Below are 16,375 nucleotides of genomic sequence, written 5' to 3'. Positions count from 1 at the left end.
TGCTCTACCTCTTATCTAATTTATTGCTCTGTTTTCCTAGTGCTGTGCTTTCTCCGTGTGTTCTAGTGCTAGGCCCTGCTTTACATGCCTCACATTCCATGTTTTAACCCATTACTTCTGGAAGGCTATCTGCTTTAGGGCTTCGCTGTGATTCTGTGACTGGAAGTGTATCGATCACTTCCTTTGTAGGAATGACCAGTATGTGTCAAAATTGTATTGAAAGGTTTATTTATGTGGACAAAGCAAAACAATATTTATGAGGCCCATGGCTCAGCCTCCATGTATGTTTTAAATTTTCTCCCAGTTCTTTTGCCTCACCTCCATGTATCCAGTTTACACATTCACCTCAGCTAGGAGAGAACAGAAATTGTTTTTTCTTTATGTTGGCATGAATGGTAATTAAGAAATTGTGACTATAAATGACAATATAAAATAACTAGAACCTTAAATTTATAATTTCAACCTATGTGTACATGTCATTAGATTAATTGAGTAATGCAAAGAAACATGGGCAAGCTGCCACACATCTCTCAATGACAGTTATATGTTCAACAGTGAAGTGCAAAACAGCACATCCCTTAATTTTGTAATACTATATATTATTGAGATAACATTTTATGTATGTTCTGACATGAGGATTCTTGAGACTATTTTCTAATGTGCTTTAATAACTAATTATGGGGATGTGGAATCAATACTTCATCCTAGCACATCTCAAGAGACAAAAGAGCATCCTTCAGAGTGACCTCAACCATGGCATAGCAAAGTGTCACCCTTTGAGTGCAGAACTGGAATAGTGTTGGGATTATCTGCTCTTCATATGTGTACACTGCCTAGCCTTGCAGTCTTACAGGCTAGGCAAATTTGATATAGTAAAAGTAGATACTGGTGTGAAGACAACCTAATCATTGTTCCTTCCAACGCCAAGTCTTCCCATTCTTTTGCTTTTTATCCCCATTGTGGTTTTCCATTTCATGCATACAAATGATGTCAGAAATTGGCCAATAGCCCACAGTGTAACTCAATGCCATCTGAAGAGAGTCTGCATTGAAATCACTACTTTACAAAATAGTATCCATTGCACTGCATCTGAAAAATCCAAGTCATGCAATATACTTCTAGAGTGAAGTCTAAGCACATTTGATGGGGGGCATTTCTGTTGTCTTTCAAAGAACTCTAAATATTCTGATATATAAATATATATCTCTTTGTGATAAAGTGGTGCTTGAGGGATGACTCCCCCTCTTTGCCCGCAGTGCAGTTGTCCAAAATGGCATTTAAAACAAGACAGAACTGAGTATATTGGTAGAAGTGATGGGATGCTGTGAGCTGAAAGATGTTTTTATTTTCATGTCAAGTCATGCTGACTAGACAAGTAAAGCAGCTTCCCCTTCATTCTCTGTGTAGCTATCACTCAGATTCAAGCCAAAGGTTGTCCAGACTGTAGAGCTATAAATTCTGGAGGCACATAGGTGTTTGTGTGTGGGTGGTGGTGCTGTACAAGAAGTGAACCTTTAAAAAGTGGTTATTCTGAGGGGTGTTCCTGAGGAATAACATAGTCTGCCCCAGCATTGCCTTTGGAGAGATGTGCTACAAAATAAAGAAAACAGATAAGGTAATAAATTTTGCTAAAAATAGCCTACAGCAAAAGCCAGGCTTATCCATTTCTGAGAAGAAACAACTTAAGTATTAGGGAACAGCAATCTGCTTGGGCTTCCTGGAGAAAGTGATTCACTGATAAAATTTAATGGTTGTATTTTTTCTCTAAGTGCTTCCTCTCAAAATCTGTAATGCTGATCAATGTGCTGTATGCCTGGCTGGCACACTAACTCTTCCTGTTAATCAAAGAGGGAAAATTATATCTGTAGGTGGATGTTCTTCTCATCTCAGTTGAAGGTTTAGATGTTGCCATGAGTTAATACTGAAAACTCATGGCAACATCTAAATTTAGAATTGTTTTAGCAGTACACAATAAGATGACTGAGAAATAGGGACTCAGTCATCTAAAACTTCATGTGGATGTATTGACAGAGAATAAGGGGCAGTTTTCTGTCAGTGGGCTCTAGCACTGTCTTAAGTTACAAGGTAAGCTGTAACCAAAAGTATGTATTCTATTACCATCTTCATAAGCTGTTAGAACAGCTGGGGCAGTGTTCCCTATCTCTCCTCCATGACTCATCCCTGATAACTCTGGGGTCTGTCTCTGCTAATGGGCCATCAGGTCTCTCTGCATGACTGATAAATTCCATCATCCCATGGGGAGATGCTCTGCCCAGGGGGAGGAACCAAAGATTCCTACCTGGATAGAATCTGAGGTTTGGAACACCATGGGTAGCCTTACCTACTGAATTCCTAGTGGACAAGAGTTACATAACCACCACTGGACCTTCAGAGGAAGACCAGGCCCCTCTACAGGACCACTGCTTCAACAGAACCACATCTATCACTCCAACAGATCTGCAGCCACCATTTAATTGGACTGCTACCACCACCCTGACCAATAGGATATCACTTTGTATTCTCACTCTGTCAGTTTAAGCCAGTGTTTTCTCTTTTTTTTTTAATTTTCCCGTTAAATGGTTGTTCTGATTTGGAATCTCCCACTGGTTTGCTTTCAAACTAGTGCAGACTCTATGGCAGTGGATGTTTTTTTCAAGTGTCCAGGACAAATGTGAGGGTCACTTCAGTGTTAAATTTAGGGGAGAACCAAAGACAACCTCTTCTGGGAAAAAGGTCCAGATTTTGATGATTGACTAAATGAGGAAAAGGACTGAGTATTTATCATCAGGACTAAGTGATACATCCTGGGGCATTCCAGCTATGTTAGCTGGTGTTCCTGCATGTGCCTTACTGTATCAGTGACTATGGCTCTTATGAAAAGATACATCACTGAGAATGCTGTTTCTTGGTTTAATGGTTTAAATATAATTTAGTATTTTTACCAGCAACTAACAAATTAAATAATAATTTCTCAAGAGTCAGATGTATTTTCAGATTTGAGAACACCTCATTTGTCCTATATAAAAACAAACCTTTTAAAGTGTGGCACTGCTGGGTGGATGCTGAGTGCTCAGTGCTTTATCACCACAGGATAAAGCAGGGTTTTTTGGTGGCATAACCTATACAGAACTGAATTATTTGCTGACTTAAAACCAAACACTTTGTAAAAGTGGCATGTTATCCTGTAAATTTTGTGAATGTAGGTCTTCACTGATGCCTTGAAGTTAAAACGGAGAAAAATGGAAGCAGAAGGAAAAGGCTGTAAACAGTCTGTCCTGTGAATTGTCTGGTTCAGTTTTTAAAACACCTAGAAGTGAGTAAAAAAACTGCCTAACAGCTTTTTTTTTTTTTTTTTTTTTAAACACCATGTAGCTGAACAGTGCTGTCAGTTTTGGAATTCTTGACAGTGTTATTGAGACAGTTAAAATACAGGACATTCATCCAAACCCAAATGAAATTGAAAATTTCTTCTTCTACAAAGAAAAAGCCCAAAATGTGAATGTAAACTTGGCATTTATTCTCACTCTGAAACCTTAAAAATAATGAATGTCTGTTAGTATGTCCCTAACAACAAAACATTTCTCCTTTGGTGATCTCTGAGAATACTAGAGATGTATTTTAATAATGTGTATTTTAATGGAGCTAAATCTGTGAAGCTAGCCTGGCATGTAACACTGACTGTGCAGGTATTATCTTAAACCAAGAAATTCCAGAATATATAGTGAGCACAGTGTTGTGCTTCCTGAAGGGAATCCCATCTAGTTCACATTGCTACTATATAGGTAGCCTATAAGAAGGCCAGAAAAATGAGCATTGCTTATCCCTGTGGTGATAAATCCATTCCTCTGCCAAGTGGCACAGGTTTGGCTGTGTAGTGTTAGGACATTAGGCCATAATCCATTAGAAACAGAGGCTGAGAGGTTTGGAATCAGTGTAAGTAAATGGTGTGTAGACAGAAAGAATAGCTGTGACTGTTGAGGGAGTGACATCTCCTCTTGTTTTTTTAATGGATTTGTTGCAATGTGAAAAATCACCTGTTTGTAACAGACGTTTCAGGAGTTTCAGTTTATGCCAACAGCCATCTCTTACAGGGCTCCACTGCACTGCTGAATCCTAGACCCAGCACTTGCTTTGGGTGCAGTGATCTCTCCTGTATTTATCTGCTCATAAAAGACTAAGGTTTGGTGTGGGTGTTAGAGAGTTCCCAAGTGCCTGTGCTGTGTAAGAGCTGGCTCTTAGCTGAGAGCATAACCTCTGCTTTCCCTGGATCAAGGTGGAACTGCTGAGCTCTGCCCACACATCTGAAGTTCAGATTCCAACACATAAACATACTGAAAGATTTTACTTCTAAGGTGTCCTGTGATTTTAGTAATTACATTTCCCACTTCTGTGCCCATCCTTCCTCCTACATCCCACCTTCACTGGTAGAATTTAGTTCTTCTTTCTTGAGTTTTCTTATTTTTCTATTTTGTGATTTTTTTTTTTCCATATCTTTATTTCTGGATGGAGCTTCTTTTGATCTAGTTACCACTGTACTTGATTTTTGCTTTCCTTGGTTATGTCATATCTGTGTGTTTCTGCCTGTTGTGTGCATTAATGCAGTAAAGTGGAAATGTATCTGGTTTTATTAATATCTCTTGGTGGTAGAACTCTTAAATTTAATTTTCTAGTCTTTACTGTATTAGGATAGCAGAATCTATTGTTTGACATGTTTTAATTTCTGAAACAACTTTTTCATACTGCTTTTTTCCTCTGTTCAAGCTTTGTAATATGGAAAAAATGTTCAAGTTTTATGAAATAATCTCTGTCACTTTTGAAAAAAAATCTCATGGTTTTACTACATGTACTATAGTTTTTATCAATATTACAGATAAAAGGACTGAGTTATCTCTGCTTAGTCCCAAGAGCTGTAAATCTACTAATTTAATCTTTTTAACCAGAGAAATGTTTCTTCAAGTTTAAATGCATGAAAGAATATTAGTTTTCCTTTTTTACTGTTGTCACAGCATGTATTGGCACAAAGATAATGCAATACAGAGAATACTTCAGAATATAGGGGTAAAACAATCCTGTCAGGATTTCTGAATTAAGGAATAAATGCAAAACTGTGCATATTTTGAGATATTTGGTTGTAGTGGGATGCATATTTTTTTGTGTCAATGCCTTATGAGTAATAGTAATTGCATGTTCACAGGAGTTCTTAGGAGATGACAAACCTGACTGGGTGCATCTGCTGAATATGCTGATTTAAATGAAAGCAAATTTAGTCCATGGAGACATTTTCAGCACACCCAGGGTGTTGTGTTCTATTCCCACTCGCCCCTAATAGTTGCAGATCACATTATTGGTATGAGAATTCCTTCTGCTGAGGCCTGGAGGACCATGAGTGTCTCTGGCTCCTTTTCCTCCCTGTTTTTCCTCATCTTTGGACTATGATCTAGGCTGTGCCAACATCAGTGTTTGTGGAGCTGTGTTTTGGACAAAATCAGGGAGCTCCTCTGAAGTAAACAGATTAAAAAAATAAAAGGAGGGTGGGAAACACCTTCCCCCAGCAAAGAAAAGTGGCAGGAGCAGATCTAAGCAGCACTTGCCGAAAGAAATGTGTTTCAAGCAAAGAACTTTGCATAGGTTCGTCACAAATGCTGTTCATTTTTAATCTCTTAAAATCTGATTAATCAAATTAGGCAGAACTGTTCAAATTAGCATTATTGTAACCACCTAATTACCATTGTTTTCTTTAATACTTAGATAGTCACTTATTTGATGCTGTATATGTATTTTCAATTGACTGAAATACTCATGAAGTCTGATTGTGACAATAGTATTTTCTGTATTTTCTTTCTTACTTTGCAGATGCAATAGAGTTTAGAATATTTCATTGCCTTATTAATTAACAGTAGCTTTTCTCTTGTGGAACTGTTCATACTGTGCCTGATACATTTATGAACGTATCTCTAAACAGCTAGAATTTCTGGCCACCTGTATGAGCTTCTGCAGGTTGCTTTTGCAAATGCAGACAGAAATTATGGGATTTGCACAGAACAATTAGTCCAAATCAGTTCCAGTTACTCCTGTTTGCCACACATGGGCAGGTTTTCCATACCTGTGCTGTTTCTGTGGTGCAGAATGGCCTCTTGCTCAGTGTGATGATGTTTGTGCTGTAAGCATCTCACCCTTCTAGCACAGCTGCAGGAGAGCCAGAGCAGTAAGCAGTAGGGTTTTAGGAGTGTTAATTTAGCGTTAATAAACACTAAATAAACACAAATAAACATATATAAATAAACACTAAAAAAACCACAAATCATTTAGGAGTGTTAATAATAGGTTAAGTGTAGTTTTTGTGCTGCTTTCTGCACCAGTCTTTTTTAACCAGTCTGTAGTCTTCAAAAGAGCTGTTGTAATGAAAAGTAAACAGCCTTGGAGTGTCATAAATTACTTTAAGCCCGGTGAATTTATGTATTAAATGTAGATAGGAATGTTGAGGTCAAAGAATGCTCCTTAGGAATATAAACTTTAATGAACAGGGAAAAGATCTAGCTGATTAAAGTGTCCTTGAAGAAAGGCAGAAGCATCAACATTTCTTTTTTAAAAATTAGTTTATTAGTTGAAATCTGCTGTTCAGCATGAATCTCTCGACTGCTCAGTAGTCTAAGAAATGCACAATGCTGCCACTAACCCCATTTTTAATCTGCTGAACCAAGTAAGTAAGGATTTATAAATATTTACTATTTAACAGTCTTTCCAAAGTTTAACATTACAGAAAGTATGAAGTGAGCATATAATATAGGAAATTAGAAGTTTCTTGGCAAATTACTGTATGGGCTGGAAGTATGTGTTTGTTGTGAGACACCCTTAAAAACTGTTCTCTGTATTCTCAAGCAGGCCCTTCCAAAACACCAGAGATAGATGAAAACATTGCTCCTGGAAAAACTTACCCAGGTAGATCTTTTACTTGTATTTTTTCCTCACATCTGTGTTAGAAATTGTGTGTGAATTTTGCTTTTCACAGCTTTGCTACTTGATTTGCCATAAAACTGAGGCTATTGGAACTTAAACATGAATAGAAATGAAAATTATGGTTGCTTTAATTTTCAGCTGTCCAAGCAAACAGACATGTAGATGGGAACTTAATTTCTTCCTTTTCTAAATTTAAAGAGGAGCATCAGGTTGATCACTCTAAAGCACAAATTGTTTGTGTAAATTGGTATGTTTCTCAAGAAATTCAGTCTGTTTCATAATGACTTCTAGAGTTTAATAAAACTCAGCATTATAAATTGTAAGTGCAACTTACAATGAGATCTAAAGGAAAATACTCTTCAAGATGCACAAGTGCAGCTTCACTCTGTTGGAATAATTAAAATATGTTCCTTCATGCACTGCTACTTAATTTTAAAAGAATTTCTGATACAATTAGCTTCGCTTTGTTTAACTGTAATGCAGTTAAGTATAAATTGCTCTTTCTCACACCGAGTGTTGATTGGCTAATCCTGCTTGTGTTGTTGGGGCACTCTGCCCCAACAAAAGCATTGTGATCATGAATTTCCCTCCCATGTTTGATTGATGGCCTTACAGCCAGTTATGGAAATTATCATAGTGCAGAAACAATGAGTCTGTAGAGCTGATAAAAAAATCCCTAATCTGTGAGAACAGGCAGCCTTTGTTTATATTTTCAGTAATCCTGGGTAAGAGAGGGGGAAATACTGATGATTGTATTAACCCTACAAAGCCAAGAAGATGGAATTCCCTTCAGTCATAGCAGCAACCCTGCAGTGTAGCATGTGCAGTTTAGCAATGTAATCCTCACCTCCTGGCCTTTGTCTGGAATTGTTCAGAGGCTCATGGTAAAATATCTTTGCTTCTATATTTTTTTGCATTCTGTGAGTTCAAGGGGCTTCCTTCACAATGTAGTTTAGATGCAAAGGCATGGGGTGTTTGGTTGAAAATCTTGGTGGTCCATGTCCACCATTCAGCAGTCCTGTTTTTCCCTTTCAGAAACCTCCCAGCCTGACTCATCAGAAACAAGTGAGGATTCTGAGGCTGAGTTCGGTAACGAAGGTCAGTTCTCCACATCATTGATTTCAGACATTTTTATATCCAGAATGTGTTTTCCACATTTTGCATTACTTGACACTGAATGAAGAGAATTGTGTGCTGGTGTTGAGTGGAGTTTGTATTGTGCACTGCTTGGTAAATGAACCTGATGGCAGATTTGACCTGTTTGATGAATTTCATTGGTTCCCATTGGTTTTACACTGGTTTGAAAGTGGGTTTAGAGCATTTGAACTCTTCAAGACAAAACATTGGTACTGTGTTTTGGGACCTATGGTATAATCTATATGGTATGATATTACTTCCAGTAGATAACAAAGGTAGTTCCTATCAGCACAATTTATTTTGTGATTCCTTTTGCTGTTTCAATGGGGTTTTTTACAATCATGCAATGCCCAGTCATGTTTCAGAAGACAAGGTTGTTTTCCTTATGAAGTACAGAAGCAGCTTTGTTTTTTGCTCTCTTGTGCTTTGCACAGACCCTTTTGAAGGAACAAATTGTTCCTTCACAGGTGGGAACAGGAGCTTTCTGAATTTACACAGTTAAATAATTTGTTTCAAAATTTGGTGCCCTGGTAAGCACAGTTCCTTAATTCTGTTAGTGTTCTGAAATTCAAAGAAGTTCCAGTGCTGCACACAATTTCCCTGGATGTAAAACCAGTTTGGTTTTTTTTTTTTCTTCCTTAAAGATGATGGTGATGTTGGTGATGATGATGATGAGTACATGCCCCCTGAAGAGAGTTTGAGGAGCCCCAGTTCGGCTACTGAAGGTGCCAGTACTGGGAGAAGAAATGCAGAAGAATTCAGTTTTGGTAAGATGAAAGTTAAAGATGATTTTGTCTCCCTGCTGTGTTTTCTGAAAAAAGTTTTGGGTGATATTGTGGTGACAAAAAGTTCAGTATCATCACAAAAATAGCTGTCACATTAACTGATCACTTACAACTTTTTGACAGAATTAAGCTAAAAAATAAACATTTTTGGAATTTCATTTAAGAAACCATGGGCTCTGTGTAGATGTATTGCAGCTGTATAATCATCATCATCACCTACCTCAGTTGTTTTTTGTTATTTGACACGATGATGTAAATAGACGCGCAGAAAGTTGGGATTTTCTGGTTGTGTTCTTTCCTGATCCCTCCGGTTGGGTTCTCCACAGAAACACATGCATGCACTTCAGTTTAGTCTGGTTAAAGATGCTCCACCTGGGATTTTTTTGTGATCCTTTACCTCTCTGTTCTGTGGTTTGCTTTAGTTTGGGTCATGGACATGTTAATCTGTCTGCTTTTATTAAGTTCTGTGCAGTCAGGAATGTGTTTATATATTGGAAGGCAGCCACTCTAGTTCTGATAGCAGTGAAAGAAGAGATATGGAAATACAGGTATAACCTGTGAGATGTGAATGTTTTTTGTGAGGATAAATGGTAGGAAGCAGTGATGCAGAGTCCCCAGGCAGGTGCAAAGGAGAGTTGTTTATTGCAAAAAATAGGCCCTTTTTAAGCAGGTAGTCTATTATCTGTTACATTCCATTTTAGTAGAACAGATATAATTCAACCAACCACCCTAAACCATGATGTGAGCATGTCATGCTTATATAATTTGTTTTTCTGCCTCCAGTGCAGCTGTGTCATGTTCCCATAGTTCTTTTATGTATAGCTAAAATAATAGGGCAGAGCCATGATTTTACAAGGGTAACAAGGTCCTTGTTTCATAAGGTTTTACATAGATGGTTTAGATGCAGAGGCATGGAGTGTTTGGTTGAAAATCTTGTCCATGCCCATCATTCAACTGTCCTGTTTTTCCCTTTCAGAGACCTCCCACCATGACATGTCAGAAATAAGTGAGAAACCTGAGGTTGAGGTCACCATTGAAGGTCAGTACCACGGGTCCTGAATTTCAGTTGGTTGTACATTTTTCTGTCCAAAATGTGTTTTCCAAAGCCTGCATTACTTGGCACTGAATGAAGACAATTGTGTGTGCTGGTGTTGAGTGGAGTTTAGATTGTGCATAACTTGGTAAATGAGCCTGGTAGAGAAGTTTTAAAAAACCACAATATTGAAGCATATTGGACTTGGTGGGCTGGTTTTGAAACGATGCCTGACAGCAATTTGTATCTTTGGAGTAATTTTCAGGTGTTGTTAATGAAAAATATTCATTGAATGGACAAGATGATTTATCATTCCTTCATTCTGGAGAACACATTGCTTTATAACCACACTGCAGTTAGCTGTAACATTTGTAGTTAATAGATGCTTCAGGGAAGAATGGTACCAGAGCAGAAAGGCAGTGTTGTAGGTGGTGTAAGCAGAGCCTCGAGGTGTCTGTCTGATGTTGGTAACTGTGAGATCCCAACCTTTGCAGTGAGCAGCTGCCTTTGCCATCCAAGTGGCTCCAAAGCTGCTGAGCAGTGTCCCTGCAGTTCTCATGCTGGGATACTGGTAGGAGATGCTCTGTGTTTCTTGTATTTGTGAATGAGTGTCCTGGAGCTGCTTTAAAGCACTGCTGAGATTGGCTTTTGCATTGCTTGCTTGTGGAATTTGATTAGGAGCACCCAATCAGCAAGTTAGAAAGTAGGCAGAGCATTTGTGAGAAAGTGGACACTTCTGGCATTACTTTCACTGTTCTACAATGCAGCATGGAAATAACTCCACCATTACCTTGACAAAAAAGTTTATATGAGAGGAGTCATGAAGTTCTACTCTTATGTAAAGGCCTTTAGCACAAAAGTAAAAAAACATTTTTTTCTTTTTTTGTTTCTTAAAGAAGATGATGATGACTATCCACCACCTGACAAGAGGCAGAAGAGCACCAAGTCGGTTAATGAAGGGGCCAGTACTAGGAAAAGAAATGCAGAAGAGTCTGATTCTGGTAAGATGAAAATTAAAGATTATTTTATTTCCCTACTGTGTTTTATCAAAAGATTTTGGGTGATTTTTTGCTGCCAAAAAAACCCAGTATCTTGAAAAAAAAACCTGTAACATTAACTGATTGTTTAGAACCTTTTTGAGAGAATTATAGAAGATAAAAACTTAAAAAAGATAAAGGGCATTTTTGGAATTTCATTTAAGGGCCATGGGCTCTATGTATAATGTATTGCAACAGTATAATATTCATCATAGGCTGCCTCTGTTGGTTTTTGTTATTTGACATGATGATGTAAATAGATGGATAGAAAGTTGGGATTCTCTGGTTATGTTCTTTCCTGATCCTTTCTGTTGGGTTCTCCACAGAAATGCATAGATGCCCTTCAGTTTAGTCTGGTTAAAGGTGCTTTACCTGGGGTTTTTTGTGATCCTGTACCTCTCCTTTGTTCTGTTTGGTTTGGCTTATGGGCACATTAATCTGTCTGCTTTATAAGGTTCTGTGCAGTCAGAAATATGTTTTTTACTTTATATTTTTGAAGGCAGCCCCCAGAGTTCTGATGACAGTACAGGAACTGATGTGGAAATACAGTTAGAGCTTTTTTACAACCCTATTTTATGTTCATGTCTAGTAAAACAACTCCTAATTCTTCCTTTTTCTAATACTTTGCATTTGCTAGTTATGTACCCAGCACTGCCTTGGAATTTGACCTAAACATGATACTGATTTCCATGAACTGGATGATGTATTTGAAATGGTTCAAGTATACTGCAGTTGAGGTGTCCCAGTAGATAGAGCTGAATTTCTGCTCTACACCACACACATCATGTGAAGAGAAAACTTGGAAGCAAAGATTCCTTCAGCCTTGCTCCCAAAGTGATACCATACCCCAGTTTACAGAGATCTAAAGGAAAATACTCTTCAAAATGCACAAGTGCAGCTTTACTCTGTTGGAATAACTAAAATTTGTTCCTTCATGCACTGCTACTTAATTTTGATAGATTTTCTGATACAATTAGCTTCATTTTGTTTAACTGTAATGCAGTTAAGTATAAATTGCTCCTTCTCACACTGAGTGTTGATTGGGTAATCCTGCTTGTGTTGTTGGGGCACTCTGCCCCAACAAAAGCATTGTGCTCAGGAATTTCCCTCCCATGTTTGATTGTTGGCCTTGCAGCCAGTTATGGAAATCATCATAGTGCAGAAACAATGAGTATGTAGAGATGGTAAAAAAATCCCTAATCTGTGGGGACAGGCAGCCTTTGTTTATATTTTCAGTAATCCTGGGTAATAGAAGGTGTTTTATGGTTGTATTAACCCTACGAAGCCAAGATGATGGAATTTCCTTCAGTCATAGCTCCAGCTGTGCTCTGCTGCTTGTGCAGTTCAGCAAGTGTAATCCTCACCTCCTTGCCTTTGTCTGGAATTGCTCAAAGGCTCATGGTAAAATATCTTTGCTTCTTTTTTTTGTTGCTTGCTGAATGCAAGGGGCTTCCCTGACAATGTTGGTTTAGATGGAGAGGCATGGAGTGTTTGGTTAAAAATCTTGTCCATCATTCAGCAGTGCTGTTTTTCTCTTTCAGATTCCTCCCAGGATGACTCGTCAGAAGCAAGTGAGGATTCTGAGGCTGAAATCACTAGTCAAGGTCAGTTCTGCAGGTCATTGATTACAGTTTTTTGGGCATTTTTCTATCCAGAATGTGTTTTCCACATATTGCACTACTTGGCAGTGAATGAAGAGGATTGTGTGCTGGTGTTGAGTGTAGTTTGGAATTGTGCGCTGCTTGGTAAATGAGCCTGGTGGTGAAGTATTAGAAAACAGGTAAGAACAGGAGCTTTCTGAAGTTACTTGGGTAAGAAATTTACTGCAAAACTTGGTGCCCACAGTTCCTTATTTCTGTTTAAGTTTTGAAATTCAAGGCAGTTCCAGAGCTATGCCTGATTTCCATGGACAAAAAAACCATGTTTTTTTTAAATTGTCTTTTTTAGATGATGATGATGATGAGTACCTGCCCCCTAGCAGGAGAAAGAGGAGGAAGAGGAACACCAGGTCGGCTAAGGAAACTGCCAACAAAAGGAGAAGAAAAGCACAATATTTCAACTGCAGTAAGATGATTTTATCTCCCTGCTTTGTTTTACGAAAAAGTGTTGGGTAATTTTGTCCTGCAGGAGTGCAACACATTAGTGCAAGCCTTCATTTTAGAGCCCTGGGCTCTGTGTAGATGAATTGCAGCAGTATAATCATCATCATAGCTTACCTCTGTTGTTTTTTGTTATTTGTCATGGCAATGTAAATTGATGCACAAGAAGTTGATATTTTCTGGACGTGTTCTTTCCTTATCCCTTCTGTTGGGTTCTGCACAGAAAAACATACATTCACTTCAGTTTAGTCTGGTTAAAGATGCTTCACCTGGGATGTTTTGTCATCCTCCTTTATTCTGTGGTTAGCTTTGGTTTGGAGTGGTTTATGGACACATTGATCTGTCTGTGTTATAGGGTTCTGTGCAGTCAGGAATGTGGTTTTTACTTTATATTTTTGAAGGCAGTCACCAGAGTTCTGATGGCAATGCAGAAACAAGTGTGGAAATACAGTTAGAGCATTTGAGATGTGGACTGTATTTGTGGGAATAAATTAACATCCTAGGATATTTTTTTCACAGAAATATTTGGAAAGATGTAGCCTAATTTGAATTGTAAATCTTCTCCAACCACTCTCTTTTCAAATATTTCCACCAGATTCGGTTTTCTGATTTTTGTTTTGCTTTACTTTAAATCACCCAAATCACACCACTCTGGGGCTTGCTATAAGCAAATTGTGATGGTAGTAATCATTATTTGAAGTCATGAGAGGCATTTTTCAGGTGTTCCTCACCCAAAGTTTAGTGGTTTGGCAGGGTGAGAACAGTCCATCATTGTCCTGCTGGCTTTGCACTGAGCCCGTGGCTCTCCAGCCTGAGCTGTGTGCTTTTCAGGGCAGGTTTTGCTAGCAGCAGTTCTCCTTCTTGTAAATAGCATTAGTTTTGTTTGGAAGGTGAGTATCACCATAGTTAGGGGTTACCATTACATGAAATTCAGCAGCAATTCTTCTGATAAAGGAAAATGAGTTTCTGATACAATTAGCTTCCCTTTGTTTAACTGTAGTGCAGTTAAATATAAATTGCTCTTTCTCACAGTGAGTGTTGATTGGCTAATCCTGTTTGACTTGTTGGGGCACTCTGCCCCAGCAAAAGCACTGTGCTCATGAATTTCCCTCCCATGTTTGGTTGTTGGCCTTGCAGCCTGTTATGGAACAGCATAAGGTAGCACAGCAATCATGAGTCTGTAGAGATGGTAAAAACAAATCCCTAATCTGTAGGGAAAGGCAGCCTTTGTTTATATTTTCAGTAATCCTGGGTAAGAGAGGAGAAAATCCTTATGATTGTATTTAGCCTACAAGCCAAGATGATGGAATTCCCTTCAGTCATAGCAGCAACCCTGGAGTGTAACATGAGCAGTTTAGCAAGTGAAATCCTCACCTCCTTGGCTTTCTCTGGAATTGCTCAAAGGCTCATGGTAATATATCATTGCTTGTACTTTTATTGCATGCTGTGAGTTCAAGGGGCTTCTTTCACAATGTTGATTTAGATGCAAAGGCATGGAGTGTTTGGTTGAAAATCTTGTCCATGTCCATCGTTTAACAATCCTATCTTTGTCTTTCAGATTCTTCCCAACATGACTTGTCGGAAAAAAGTGAGGATGCTGAGGTTGAAGTCACTTTTGATGGTCAGTTCCCCAGGTCATTGATTTCAGTTGGTTGGGCATATTTCTATCTAAATTCTGTTTTCCAAACCCTGCAATACTTGGCAGTGAATGAAGAGAATTGTGTGTTGGTGCTGAGTGTAATTTTGACTGTGAACTGCTTGGTAAACGATATTGGTGGAGAAATTTTAGAAAACCACAATATATGGAAGCATATTTGACTTGGTGGGCTGGTTTTGAAATGACTCCTGACAGCAACTTGTATCTTTTGCATAATTTTCAAGTGTTGGTAATGAAAATTATTCATTGCACAGAGAAGATGTTCTAACATTCTTTCATTCTGGAGAACACATTTATTTATAAACACACTGTGGTTTGTAGTTAATAAATGCTTTTGGGAAGAATGGTACCAGAGCAGAGAGGCAGTGTTGTAGGTGGTGTAAGCAGAGCCTCAGTGTGTCTGTCTGATATTGGTAACTGTGAGATCCCAACCTTTGCAGTGAGCAGCTCCCTTTGTCATCCAAGTGGCTCCAAAGCTGCTGAGCAGTGTCCCTGCAGTTCTCCTGTCTGTCCGCTTGTGTGTGTTTAAGGCAGATTTGACCTGTTTGATGAATTTCATTGGTTCCCATTGGTTTTTCTCTGGTTTGGAAGTGGGTTTAGAACATTTGAGCTGTTCAAGACGAAACATAGGTCCTATCTTTTGGGATCTAGTACTGGTATAATATTACTTCCACTTAGATAACACAGGTAGTCCCTATCTGCGCAATTTATTCTGTGATTCCTTTTACTATTGCATGGCTGTTTTATGATCATGTAGTGCTCAGTCATATTTCAGAAGACAATGTTGTTGTCTTAGGAAAGTAGCTATCTCCTTAGGAAGGTGGCTTTCCTTAGAAGTACCTTTGTTTTTTGCTCTCCTGTGCTTTGCACAGGCCTTTTTGAAGGAATAAATTGTTCCTTCATGGGTAGGAACAGGAGATGCCTGAATTTACACAGTTAAGTAATTTGTTGCAAAATTTGGTGCCCTAGTAAGCACAGGTCCTTAATTCTGTTTTAGTTTAGAAATTCATGGCAGTTCCAGTGCTGCACTAGAATTTCCCTGACAAAAACCCAGGGTTTTATTTAATTGTTTCTTAAAGATGATGAGGATGACTTCCCACCACCTGACAAGAGACAGAGGAGCAGCAGTTTGTCTAATGAAGATGGCAATGTTGAGAGAAGAAAAGAAGAAGAGTTCAATTGTGGTAAGATAAAAATTCAAGATGAGTTTCCCTGCTTTGTTTTATGAAAAGGTTTTGGGTAATTTTGTGCTGCAGGAGTGAGACATTTTACTGCAAGCCTTCATTTAAGAGCCCTGGTCTCTGTGTAGGTGATTTGCAGGAGTATAATCATGATCATAGATTAACTCATGGTAATATATCTTTGCTTCTATTTTTGTTGCATGCTGTGAATGCAAGAGGTTTCTTTGACAATGTTGGTTTAGATGCAGAGGCGTGGAGTGTTTGGCTGAAAATCTTTTCCATGTCCACCATTCAGCAGTCCTGTCTTTTTCTTCCAGATTCCTCCCAACATGACACGTCAGAAATAACTGAGAATCCTGAGGCTGAGGTCACTGTTGAAGGTCAGTCGTGCAGGTCGTTGATTTTAGTTTTTTGGGCATATTTCTATCTAAATTCTGTTTTCCAAAACCTGAAATACTTGGCAGTGAATCAGGAGAATTGTGTGCTGGT

General features: G+C 38.5%; 1 protein-coding gene across 9 annotated transcripts in view; it reads left to right on the top strand.

Moving 5' to 3' along the window:
- The window catches only part of GTF2I (general transcription factor IIi), a 72,190-nt gene that overhangs the window by 20,620 nt on the left and 35,195 nt on the right, over nt 1-16,375 (top strand). For 5 of the 9 annotated variants that reach the window (XM_063174157.1, XM_063174156.1, XM_063174152.1 and 2 more), the window contains exons 11-20: nt 6,880-6,939; nt 7,993-8,055; nt 8,739-8,861; nt 9,856-9,918; nt 10,809-10,913; nt 12,491-12,553; nt 12,897-13,013; nt 14,607-14,669; nt 15,785-15,889; nt 16,204-16,266. In XM_063174157.1, the coding sequence (XP_063030227.1) occupies nt 6,880-6,939; nt 7,993-8,055; nt 8,739-8,861; nt 9,856-9,918; nt 10,809-10,913; nt 12,491-12,553; nt 12,897-13,013; nt 14,607-14,669; nt 15,785-15,889; nt 16,204-16,266 (825 nt within the window). The remainder of the gene's footprint in view (nt 1-6,879; nt 6,940-7,992; nt 8,056-8,738; nt 8,862-9,855; nt 9,919-10,808; nt 10,914-12,490; nt 12,554-12,896; nt 13,014-14,606; nt 14,670-15,784; nt 15,890-16,203; nt 16,267-16,375) is intronic. The other 4 variants (XM_063174155.1, XM_063174154.1, XM_063174159.1 and 1 more) reach the window with 4 other exon arrangements.

Source organism: Melospiza melodia, chromosome 21 (genome assembly GCF_035770615.1).
Source record: "Melospiza melodia melodia isolate bMelMel2 chromosome 21, bMelMel2.pri, whole genome shotgun sequence".
Lineage (NCBI taxonomy): Eukaryota > Metazoa > Chordata > Aves > Passeriformes > Passerellidae > Melospiza > Melospiza melodia.
Note: the sequence above shows the minus strand (reverse complement) of the source record. Positions and strands in the feature narration are given on the sequence as shown.